General features: G+C 39.9%; 1 protein-coding gene across 2 annotated transcripts; it reads left to right on the forward strand.

The window, feature by feature from the left end:
* The first annotated feature begins 107 nt into the window (after positions 1 to 107).
* u2surp (U2 snRNP-associated SURP domain containing) lies at positions 108 to 12,502 on the forward strand. 2 transcript variants are annotated; one of them, XM_088001394.1, is made up of 26 exons: positions 108 to 215; positions 917 to 1,019; positions 1,138 to 1,248; positions 2,582 to 2,706; positions 2,794 to 2,864; positions 2,973 to 3,061; positions 3,210 to 3,245; positions 3,354 to 3,436; positions 3,640 to 3,805; positions 3,904 to 4,115; positions 4,462 to 4,505; positions 7,045 to 7,149; positions 7,250 to 7,316; positions 7,432 to 7,595; positions 8,254 to 8,416; positions 8,498 to 8,577; positions 8,664 to 8,751; positions 8,845 to 8,979; positions 9,063 to 9,252; positions 9,396 to 9,476; positions 9,554 to 9,605; positions 9,695 to 9,842; positions 11,020 to 11,130; positions 11,209 to 11,336; positions 11,429 to 11,614; positions 11,977 to 12,502. In XM_088001394.1, exons 1-26 carry the CDS (start codon positions 174 to 176, stop codon positions 12,113 to 12,115), a joined length of 2,919 nt encoding a protein of 972 aa, XP_087857520.1. In that variant the 5' UTR covers positions 108 to 173; the 3' UTR covers positions 12,116 to 12,502. The 2 variants fall into 2 exon arrangements, with proteins under 2 accessions (XP_087857520.1, XP_087857521.1); XM_088001395.1 differs by lacking the exon at positions 3,210 to 3,245.
* The last annotated feature ends 22 nt before the right edge of the window (positions 12,503 to 12,524 follow it).

A 12,524-nucleotide genomic window follows, 5' to 3' on the forward strand; every position in this document is an offset into this window, starting at 1 on the left:
ATCATAGTAGGCCATATTTAACATACCTTTAAAAAAAAAAGCAAATTCTTCATTGTTTTTTTCCCTAGTTTAGCAAACACAACATTCTCACTGACTCGACGTTCGATTGTAGATCCTGTGCATTCAACTTAGCTGCTATCGGTGATCGATTTCCTTTTCAGTTGCACAGAAAGATGGCGGACCGAACGCCTGGCTCTCAAAAAGCTAGCGCTAAGGTGAAATTTACCGTTTGTTCTCGTGTTAGCTAAGCTGTTCCTATCGTAGTGAAAGCTGTATTTTTTTAGCTTCACGGAAATCGTTTGGTGTTAACATAGTAGCTGCCGCAAGAGCTACGCGCGCTTACTGAAAAGTGACACCCCGCTCTACCGAAACCTATCCATGCTAGCATGGCTAGGCTAACCATTTAGCTAATGCACCCCGGGACTAAGTCGGTGTAGCTATTTACAAACCACATCAAGGCAAAGCTAATAACTTAAAGTTGTCACCACACAAATTATGAATTTTAAAATATAAAATTTAATGTATATTCTCACTAAGGGACAGACGTCATGGTAACGTTAGCAGCTCAGCGTGCTGTATTCAAGCAGTCCCGCTGCAGCTTACACCGAGCTGCTAGGCCTCTGGTTAATTTTTAGACGTCAGACTGTAATTTCGAAGAAAAAATTACAGTAAACGAAACGCAAACAGTCCTAAACAGTTATGTTGTCTGGCTTTTGCAGCTTTCGTTGTATATGTAGCATTATAATTTGCAGTTATGCACAAATTAGCTGTCAGAGTGTCATTTTGTCAGAACAACACTGAGCAAACCCAGCTCAGCTTCTGGTTACCTGAATGTGTTGATTATAGAAATTGTCATTCTGGGTGCTAGTAGTAAACATTGTCCTGAATCGTAGCTGCTCTTTGTTTACATCGACAGGCGCTGCTTGAGAGCAAACTCAAGTCTTTCAGCATTGGCAAGATGGCTGTGGCGAAAAGAACTTTAAGCAAGAAGGAACAAGATGAAATAAAGAAAAAGGCAAGTTTGCACTTCTGTTTATAATTAAGATTACTCATGTAATCAGTTTCTAAAAGGTTTCATTAAGTATGTTATGCTGCATACCTGCTTATTTTACGTTGATTTTTCTCGTATTCAGGAAGATGAGCGAGCGGCGGCAGAGATTTATGAAGAGTTTCTCGCTGCTTTTGAAGGAGGAGGAGAGAACAAGGTCAAAGCATTTGTCAGAGGGGGTCTCGCAAATGCATCGAGAGGTGCAGTATTTGGGCTTTTATCGATTACATAACCACAAGTTGTGATAATCTTTGTCATGACATGTAACTAGCGCTAGTTACATGTCATGCTGCAAAAGGTGGCATTACTATGTTTTATACCGCTTATGTTTTTTTTTAACATAATAAAATGTATGTGAGTATAATCATTGCAGGGGCAAGGTATTCATTTAAGAAAGACAATTTTTACCCAAGAAAGAAAACAGGTCAACTGTGGGAGATAATTGTGCTAAATTGCTTTGGAAATTAGAAATGGTCTTATTTATGTTTGACAGGAAGTAGTGTTTGCATTACATGCTGAGAAACAATGCAAAAGCATTTTATATGAGCTGGACATGCACTGATCAGACATCTTGACAGATTTCTAAGGCCCTCATATTATCTGTTCTCTAATTTTAGGATGTAATAGTATGTTTTCTCCTAAAATATAGCATTTTGGGTTTAAATTTGTCTGAATAACTACGAATGCAACTGCATTGGTTTTGTACAATTAAAAAAATTGCCTCGGAAGAAACAGACTGAAAGTAAAATAAGAGGGGCTTATAAAGTAGAACATTTCTAATAAGCAATTCTCTAAATCTCAGAATTATAAATAACTAAATAGAGAAACATCATTTAAATATAAAATATAACTGTATTCTGATTTTTTTCTTTTGCACTTCTGAAAAAGCAATGTATCACAATCTTGCATTTTTATGAGCCCTTAGGATCCTTTCAGTAGTCAATCATTAGCTCTTCTTCATGTATGCTGACAACTTTAAAGTCAGACTAAGACAGAGCAGTTGGAGTTACACAGATCTTAAATACATTTGCAATACAATAAGATCAGAATTTACATTTTAAACTTTTTTTTAATTTTAGTATTTATATTGTGGCCAGCATTACTAGCAACAGTGCCTGGTTGTATTCCCTGTTTAGTTCGTGGCTCTTTACCTGAACTTCAAGGTTTACTGCAAAACTGTCAACATTTGCTAATCCAACACGCTCCAGGACACCGAGAAATATTAAAACCTCCTACATCCTCATGCTTCCTCTAGCTTCTCTTTTGATACTACTCATCCTGAAAATGTTAATTAAGTTGCATCTTTATTTTTAGCAACAGCTCCCACACCAAAGAGTGTTAATCTTGCCTCGGGTTGCTTTGGTGTGGTGCTGTTCAATGACTGGCAAAGAGATTGGATTTTTAGTTTCTAACAAATTGATCTCTGATGAGGGTAAAATACTAGTCACGATGCTATTTCCGGCCGCGTCTCTACTTTAAACCAAAAATATTAACAGGAGGATTTTGAAATAAGAATACGGTTTGTCTTTTCAGAGGAATCGGCTTCTGATGACAAAAGGGGAAAGTTGTACAAGCCCAAATCCCGTTTTGAGACCCAGCCAAAAAGCATCCTGCCTTTGGAGACTCCGTCTCAGTTTTTACCAGCAGACAAAAGAAATGTAAGTGCTTTCAAGGTCAACTAATTGTGTCTCTTGTTTGTGCTTTACAATTTATTTTGTTAGTAATAATATGTTTCTGTTTCTCAGACTTTAAAGAAGGGCAGTGAAAAGGAGAAGAAGAAGAGTAACTTGGAACTTTTTAAAGAAGAACTTAAACAGTATGATTTATCATATGACAATATTACTTTCTATTGGTCTGTGTTTGTTTTTTTATAACATCACAAAATATATTTTTTCTTAATTTCAACATGTGCCACTTGTTTCAGAATCCAAGAAGAAAGGGACGAAAGACACCGGATGAAAGGACGGGTCAGTCGCTTCGAGCCTCTGCCGGGATCGGAGGGAAGACGCTCCTGTGAGTGAATTTAAGCTGCTTTTAACGCCTTCTGTGCACTAACATGGCCGACGCGGCCCCGTCCAGCACGCCTCACTCAGCTCCCCGCCCCCCTGTGTGCTCCTTTCACCCTGAAACAAAATTTATACTGCTTTTCTGCTTCTTTTAGCGGATGGTTCTTCAAGAAGAAACCGTCCGTCCAGTGGTAATTTTGACTTAATACAGTGACCGTGAATATCTCCAACTTGCTGAGAAATCGAGTCGAGGTTTCAGACAGCAACGGGAAATTCTTTTCTCATTTCTGTGTCTGCAGTTTTGGACGACTGCGCGCCAGGATCCCATGATGTCGGCGATCCATCCACTACTAACTTGTATCTTGGAAACATCAATCCACAGGTACCTTTCTTTCTTTTTCTTGTATTGAAAGGCAAAAGAAGACAAAAAGAGCTTAGTGAAACAGCTTTGACTTGAATTGAATGCTGTAGTTTCAAATACTGTTTAACCCAGATATCGAATCCTGCAGAGAATTATGTGTTTTCCAGATGGTTATTTTTGTCTCTGCATATTTTCGTAAATATTTCCTATTTGGCTCATTACAGATGAATGAGGAGATGTTGTGTCAAGAATTCGGGCGGTATGGCCCTCTGGCCAGCGTGAAAATCATGTGGCCGAGGACGGACGAGGAGCGAGCTCGGGAGAGGAACTGTGGATTTGTGGCCTTTATGAACAGGAGGGATGCTGAGCGAGCCCTCAAGAACCTAAATGGTACGTTTTTCGTTCATAAAGACCGCAGAACTGGTATTTTACTCCACCCTCATGATGTAAACACTTCTTCTTTTTTTTCTGCTTTCCTTTAATTACAGGGAAAATGATCATGAACTTTGAAATGAAATTAGGATGGGGCAAAGGTGTGCCCATCCCTCCCCACCCCATATATATCCCTCCCTCCATGATGGAGCATACACTCCCGCCCCCTCCCTCCGGCCTACCCTTCAACGCGCAGCCCCGAGAGAGGCTAAAGAACCCCAATGCTCCAATGATTCCTCCACCCAAAAACAAGGAGGAGTTTGAGAAGGTAACTCAGAATGTCAGCCTGAGCTTTCATGGTATATGGTAGTGTTTAATTGTGCTGGTATTGTGTTAGCTATAGTAGTTAGCAGTCAGCACAGGTTTTATTTATAGTTTATTAGTTTTTTTTTTTTCCTTGTTAAATTTCATTTACTAGATTTTAATAGGGAAAAGTTTGGATATATTCAGTTAGCTTGTCTTATACGTAAGTGTTTATGGGTTTTTGGCGTTTAGTAAAAGGAAATGTGTTCTCTCTGTGAAGTTTGAAATGCATTTTTTATATTTTTCTCCTGTTGCCTATTTAACAATACTCACATTCTATTGTTTATTATCTGATGTGACTTCATATACAGACTCTGTCGCAAGCCATAGTCAAAGTGGTTATCCCAACAGAAAGGTACATGTTTTTTTCTTTTTTCAAATTGGTGTACAAACTTAGAAACAAAAAAACCTAACATCCCATTTTGAAGCTAAAAGTTTGATCAATTGATCACTGCATGCTACAGGGGGGCAGCTCAGTGTGGATGAGCAATGGTTGAGACAAATGGATTCTGTTTTTATGCTTGCACATAATGTAGCACCGACACATTTTATCTCACTCCTTCATTTATCTCCATTCTTCCATGTTTTCCTTTAAAACGATTAGTTGAGTTGAGATTTTTTGAAGAGAGGTTTTTTTTTTTAGTATCGGTCCCCTTGCTTTTAGGGAAATTGAAATGGCTTTTAGTGAAATATTACGTTGAATGGTGTTTTTTGAAAAGTGAATAAATCTTGAGAGTAGTGGAAGCTAACAGCTAGTCAAGAAGTGGCTCTGGTCTCAGATAATTACAGCGACATTAACCAATTGTCTCGTCATCTCTTCACTGATATCATTTTATGCGATCAAACAGATTTTATACATCGTCTTAAAAAAACTAGCAAATGCAGTGGTCTCTTTTGGAGGTGTAGGTGTTAAACATCCCCCAAAATGGTCTTGTGTGTAGAGATGCACTTATAAAAAACTGTCTATGGCTGATTTTTATTTGTAAAGCTTAGATTCTGAATTTAGCCAATTAAGATTTATCTTTTTAGGAGGAGGAAGATATAAGGACATAATTCAAAATATCCTTCCTGCTTGGAAAACAAGCTTTGATAAGGAGAAAAGGTGGTTCTATGTCTTATATTAGCACTTTTTGTGGTTAGCATGATTAAAATGGCAATCTCTGTGTCTGTTCTGTAGAATGTGGGCCTTTTCCTTAACTCTTGAGATTTTCAAAAGGCTTCCAAATCCAAAATCATTCATTAACCTACAGAGGTTGGAATCTAAATGTTCAGCATTTCGTGGAACATAGTTTTCCTTTAATGGCTTCCTGCATCACATATATATTTCTATAATAAAACTGTTTGTGAAATTAAATCTCTCTACTATAGATGAGGGAATAACCAGGGTTTGCAACACAAAACCTCACTCCAAAAAATCCGTCCCTTTAAATCTGTAGCAAAGCATCACCACCTTTCATACTTCCACATCATAAACAGTTGATTGTGTTAATCTAGATTAGTGACATTGAGCTCTACCACATTCACGACCTGCTGATTCTAGATCTGAAGCCACCTCTCTGGCCATTGCTCACTCAGACCGTCTCCCCCCTTGGCCTCTGTCACTCTGTGGGTGAGCTCAGTAAATCTGGCCCCCCAGCCAAGAACCCACCTTAGAATTAGCTTCTGAATGACCTTTGACATTGGCCTTGGTGAGCAGCACAAGTTGAACAGTCGGCAGCAGCGAGGGACCTGAAAAGCATCATGGGATGGATTGGGAAAGTATACAGAATTTTACCCCGCCATTGGTACGATCGGCTCCAATACACATCAATGTTATCTGTGTTGTCAAATGAAAGGCGCCACTTGTCTTTATTGGCTGATTGTTTTCAAGCTGCAGGACACATTTCCCTTAAAATCGTCACAAGTGTTTAAATAATCTCTTCTGCACCATATTCAGTGAGCACAAAGTCCACCAGTTGATTGTCTAAGTCAGGCAAAGAATCCTGTCTTTTTTTTTTTTTTCTTTTTTAACTTCGAACTAGTCTGGAGTTGAGTGGGACGTAAAAGCCATTGTATTGGCAAAATATTTTTGACAAAACAATGTCATTTCAGAGCTCCCCACCTCTTCTCCAGATATGTACAGCTCCCTCTGTCCTTTCTGTATCATTTTTGAGTAGGGTAATTTATTTGACGTAATTCTGGCAGTGCAATGTAATTAAAATCAGTTGCACTTTTGCCTTAGTGAACACTGGTATTTAACATATCACAGGGTTTCCAAAGGGTCTTTAAAAAGCCTTAAATCTATTTATTTTATAGGACTGAAATTTCATCAATCACATAAATTAATCTCTCAATAATTTCTTTAAGTAAATTGAGAATAATTTAAAAAGCCTTTAAGTTAACAGGCATTAAGGTCTTAAATAAAAAAAACCTTTTAACAATGAGTTAATTTAAGCAATAGAAAAGATTAATATATTTTAAATTCATGATTGTTTTCATGTTAAAATGTAATTTTTGGTATTTATGTCAATGTTGACCGGGATATGTAGTTAGAGTTGTATTTAACTTGTTACTGGTGATTTGACACCCCTTCAACAGTTTTTCACCCCCATCAGATTTCCTTTCAACAAAACATTTTATTGTACATTTCCAGAGCATTTAGGCACCATCTGCTTGTGTCACTCTTCCAGATCATTTTTTGTCGTATCCAAAAAGTGGATGTTTGTGGTCGTAGCTGCAGCGTTTCCAGTGATAAACGGCGTAATTACAAATGATGAATAATGTAATTTTCAGAGAACTGTTGTGGGTGTCAAACCGCCAAGCGTAATTTATGCTTTAATGAGGGAGGCAGGAAGTAGTGCTCAAGACTCCCGTCCAGTCTGAATCAGTTTGCTTTAACTGTGTCTTTCTTGTAGGAATCTGCTCTCTCTCATCCACCGCATGATCGAATTTGTGGTGCGTGAAGGCCCAATGTTTGAAGCCATGATCATGAACAGAGAAATCAACAATCCAATGTACAGGTCAGTTAAAATTGCCCAACAAATATGCTAGAAGAGTATAGTCTCTGCTATTAGCTGACTGTTTACACAGATAAGACTGATGGTTGTTGTTTTCTTCCAGGTTTTTATTTGACAACCAGAGCCCGGCACACGTATACTATCGTTGGAAGCTCTACACTATACTACAGGTTTGTCGTTAAAATTGAGAGAGGGGAAGAAAAAAATTAAAACTTTACCTTGTGATCAGATTTCCTCCACTTGTTTCCACATCTTTATATTAAATGTAAATGCTTAATTTTTCAGGGTGAATCCCCGGCCAAATGGCGAACAGAGGACTTTAGAATGTTTAAAAATGGCTCTTTGTGGCGTCCGCCTCCTCTTAATCCGTACCTACACGGTCCGTATGATGATGGTGATGAAGAGGAAGAAGAGGAGGAGGGAAACAAGAAAGGCTCCTTGAAAGAAGAGTAGGATTATGACCTAAAATGGTTGCACATTTTATTCAGAATATGATTGGACTTTACCTGACTGTTTAACTCGTGATTATTGATGAGGTTCATGTTGATTTTATGTCTACAACATATTTAAAAACACATCTTATCATAGTTTTTTATAATAAACAGTAAAGCCAAAAACCTTTTTCAAAGGAAAACATAAATATCGGACATAAATTGCTAACTTATAGGCCCACCCTCAGTTATGGATTTGGCTCAAACTCACCCCATGAGAGTATGCACTGAGTCCATAAATGACACCCACTAGGGGGAGCTTTTGAGTCTTGCTGAGAAGGAAGTCTGGGTTTCACTTCTAGACCTGTTGCACCTGCAATCCATCATCAAATAAGTGGAGGACAAGAAAAATGGATGATTAGATACAGCTACTGGATTTGATATGCGAGTATGAACCATGGGTGGCCAACTTTGGCCCTCAGGGGGCAATGTTCAGCATGTTTCTGTTCTAACAGAGCTGAATTATCTCCTCACTTTGTGTGCAGCATAATTGCATTCCAGTTTGTTTTGAATGCAGTTCAACACATGTAGCACAATCGGAATACCTTCTGTTTGGTCTGGAGTTAGCCACCTTCAGGATGAACTGTGATCGGTTATAAAGTGATGCTGTGTTCAGGGAGCGGGACAAACTGGAGGAGATGCTCCGCGGTCTGTCTCCGAGGAGAGGAGACGTGGCCGAGGCCATGCTGTTTTGTCTAAACCACGCTGAAGCTGCTGAGGAGATTGTGGAGTGTATCACTGAGTCCCTCTCCATTCTGAAGACCCCTCTACCAAAGAAGGCACGTCCAGAGCTCGGTGCTGCCTCCCTCCAACCGTTCGTCGGCGGCCTCTAACTGTCATGCTGCTTGTTAATCTTTCAGATTGCACGGTTATATCTTGTTTCCGATGTGCTGTACAACTCTTCTGCCAAAGTGTCCAATGCGTCTTACTACAGAAAATAGTAAGTTTCGTTTAAACAGAATTGATAGTTTGGTTGTTTTAAATAAATGAATCTCGGTGAGTAAATCTGCCTTTTGTTCTAAATAGTTTTGAGACGAAGCTGAGCCAGATTTTCGCTGATCTCAACGCCACATACAAGACGATACAAGGACACCTGCAGAGCGAGAACTTCAAGGTTGGTTTGTCAAACTTCACGACAGTTTGCTTCGCCGGCGATTCATATCACTCAGCTCACGTGTTTGCTTCCTTTTTTTCTTTGTCGTGATAGCAACGAGTGATGTCATGTTTCCGGGCGTGGGAGGATTGGGCCGTATACCCTGACCCCTTTCTCATTAAGCTGCAGAATATCTTCCTTGGACTTGTTAATCTCTCCTCGGAAAAGGAGGTCCCTCTTGTTGTAGAGGTAATAAATCACACATGCATCCCCAAATTTGTATTTTCACTTAGACATGATGCTTGATTTTTCTCCTCCTCATCTCGTTTCAGCCCGAACCTGCAGAAGACCTCGACGGGGCCCCTCTGGGGGAGTTCGTAGATGGAGCCCCTCTGGAGGACGTGGATGGGGTCCCTATTGATGCAGTACCCATCGATGGGGCACCAATCGATGGAGCTCCTCTCGATGATTTAGACGGGGTTCCTATTAAGTCCATTGACGACGACATCGATGGAGTACCTCGTGAGTGAAGCGGGGACCCACACAGAGAGGCCTGAGGAGGGCAAAGTCCTGATCAGGACACTCCCAGATATAAATGATCATTATGGATTGTTTCAAATTGTTTCAAAATCGCCAATTAATAACTTTTATTCTGGTTTTGACAGTGGATCAGTCAGCGGGAGCGACTTTCAAGGTTGCACCCTCAAAATGGGAAGCGGTGGATGAGGCAGAGTTGCAGGCGCAAGGTAACGTTGGGAAGCCTCTACCTGTCGATCATATTTGAATTTTCCTGTCTTTTTAATTGAACGTCTTCACTCCTCAGCTGTAACAACCTCAAAATGGGAGATATTTGAGCAACCGGAAGAATCAAAGAAGTAAGATGCCTTTTGTCTTCCATCTGCTCATCATGGTATATACTTATGAATTTGCAGAATATTTTCACCACCTCATTATATTTCCATAGGGGCGAGGCAGACAGCGATGATGACGACAGGAGCCCTCGCTCAGAGGATAATCAGAGCTACTCCAACCCCATCAGAGACGACTCTGATCTCAAAGCCAAGATGTCCGAAATGAATGAGGAGAAACGCACCAAGCTCAGAGAGATTGAGGTTTTTTTTTTTTAATCTATTTTACAAACTAAAATATATGTCTAAATAATGTAAATGATTGAAATGTTTTCTTTTTGAAGTGAATTGATTTAAATAAATAGCACAAAAAGATTTTGGGGAAGAAAAAAAAAACATGTTTTGTAGCAACTGGTCAGCCTCTGTTCTACATGCAGTAGCTGGTTGGATATCTGACCATAGTTCATATTAGAAATTGTAGATTCCTCATTTTAACTAAGTTGGTTTCTTGGCACGCGTCTTTTTTTAAAGTATGGAAAATTCACTTGAAGAGCTGAATAACTGCCTGCATAATCTGTTCCGCTCATTCAGAAAATTCCGGTTTATCAGGTGATCCGAGGAATCACAGCAACGCAGTTAGAAATGTAAAACACAGCAGCAAGAGCTGTCAAGTTTTAAGTATCGCATGTTGAATTAGTGGAGATTTTAGCTGGTCTCCATTCAAACGGCCGAAGTTTACGTTGCGGTTTGGGATCTAATCAGATAAAAATGTGTTGAACTTTCCTACTGCTTCCTTGTCAGACCAGTAATCTGGTCGTAAATAATTTGCTCTGCGGCTGTAAAACAGCATTTACTACCTTTCTGCTGGTTTTGTGACCACTATATGTATTCATTTGAAATGGTCTTTATAACATTATATTACCTATAACTTTTTAAGATCTTTATAAAACAATTTCCTGTTCATATTTCACAACGTTTATGATAAACCTGAAAAGTGCAATTTAACATTATTTTTTTGTTAGTTTATGGCAGGATTTTTATTCCCCTGGCCCTGTTGTTTTCTACCGTGTCAGGGTTTATTTAAACAGTCATTGTGTGACGCACAATGTTATAAATACTGATAATTTTCCGTAATTCCCAGTAACATACAGTATTTACGCATTTGCTGCTCTGGAGCTCTGAGTACTTACCAGTGAACATTGCTCTGATGTTTTGGTGCTTGGCTCCTACATGCTCCATAAGGCTGCGTCAAATGCTTGTATTTAGTTGTTTTTTTAAGTTGTGCTCTGCAGATAATTTTGTTGTATTGTCACAGTTTAGCATGTGTTTGGTCTGGTTATTTGTTGACAAAAACGATTAAAAGATCAAGACAAGAAGATTATGCCAGTGAGGAGAATGCGTAGTAGCAGGACGTCATGGTGCAATACGTTTTCGACAACAGGTTAAAGTCATGAAGTTCCAGGATGAGCTGGAGTCTGGGAAAAGGCCCAAGAAGCCTGGGCAGAGTATCCAGGAGCAGGTGGAGCACTACAGGGACAAACTGCTACAGAAGGTAAGAACCTCGGTTATTGTTCCCTCTAATATATGATACAGGACAAAACAATAACCAAACTCCTTTCTTTTTAAAAAGGAGAAGGAAAAAGAGAAACTTGAGCGTGAGAAAGAAAGGGAGAAAAAGGAAAAGGAGAAAGCAGAGGCGCGGTTAAAAGAACTGAAGAAGGAAAAGGAGAAGGATGACACGCCAACCAGGAAAGAAAGGTGATGCGGACATTTTAAGTAGAGTCAGATTTCTAGAAGTAAAGCTTCAGCTCAACTAACGTGCCATCCGACACGCCTCCCCCTCCTCTCAGAAAGCGGCATCACAGCGGCTCTCCCAGTCCGTTGAGGAGCGGCAGCAGGCGAGGCCGGTCGTCCTCGCCGCGTTCAGAGCGCTCGGAGAGATCGGAACGCTCCGATCGGTCGTACTCTAAAGACACATCGTCACGCTCGTCCCATAAAGACTCTCCTCGGTCCAGCAACAAAAAATCGTCCAAGAGGTAAACGTCATACACTGCATTTAAACATTTGTTCTAGCTGGTTTCCCGTCTTCCCCGTCCAGTCCTAAAATAAGATTGTTGGTTAATTTGTTACTCTGAAGTTGTCCTTAGTTATGCGTGTGACTTTTCAAAGTTTACATACATACTGCAAGAGGGACCAGTCTATTAATTATCTAGATGGCATTCAGAGAGAAAAATTAAGTGGAAACATAAAAAGCAGCAGGTAGAGCTTGGGAACAAATGAAGCTTTTCTTTTTAACGTGTATGGAAACACCTAGATTAAATCGTATTAAGGGAGATTTTTAAAACTTGAGCTGTTTTTAGGAACTCTTGAATGTGTAATGTCCCTTTAATCCCACTAGATCTCCATCTTCACCTCGCACACCGAAGCGATCGAGGCGGTCGCGCTCCAGGACACCCAAGAAATCAACCAAGAAGTCCCGCTCCAGATCTAGATCCCCCCACCGATCTCACAAGAAATCTAAGAAGAGCAAACACTGACATCTTTTGTTTCTCGCTCGTAAACCAGCCCCTCTCATCATCTACCCCCCCGCCCCCCACCTATCTCTGCGCCACATTTGATTTAAAGGTGGACTGATTTGGCAGCTGAAGATCTGCGATGACTGTAGGTTAAAGGACGGACAACATAGAGTGGAGGGTGTTGCATGGGTTGCCATCTGGTGTATCAGGTAGATGGGGCCACTGCTGTTTTATATTGTAAAGATTTAAAAAAAAAAAAAATGTGTTTGTGTGTCCTAATTTCTCGACCTTACAATGGAAATCATCCATGTGGTAGACCACACCCATGTAGTGTGAGGAAAAGTCTTACATTCATGCTGTCGACTTCTGTTTTTGTAGTTCACATTAAAAATAATTCCTAATAAACAAGTGTCATTTTTAAGATGTCTGG

The sequence above is a fragment of the Poecilia mexicana genome, unplaced genomic scaffold (assembly GCF_051168715.1).
Source record: "Poecilia mexicana isolate PSO_F unplaced genomic scaffold, ASM5116871v1 scaffold_20, whole genome shotgun sequence".
NCBI classification, from domain to species: Eukaryota; Metazoa; Chordata; class Actinopteri; order Cyprinodontiformes; family Poeciliidae; genus Poecilia; species Poecilia mexicana.

Bases quoted from the DNA above. Each gene is read 5' to 3' on its own strand.
- u2surp (XM_088001394.1), top strand. From the start codon at position 174: ATGGCGGACCGAACGCCTGGCTCTCAAAAAGCTAGCGCTAAG. The intron at 3,437-3,639 runs GTACCTTTCTTT...GGCTCATTACAG, and splicing joins TTGGAAACATCAATCCACAG to ATGAATGAGGAGATGTTGTG. The intron at 9,606-9,694 runs GTAAGATGCCTT...ATATTTCCATAG, and splicing joins CAACCGGAAGAATCAAAGAA to GGGCGAGGCAGACAGCGATG.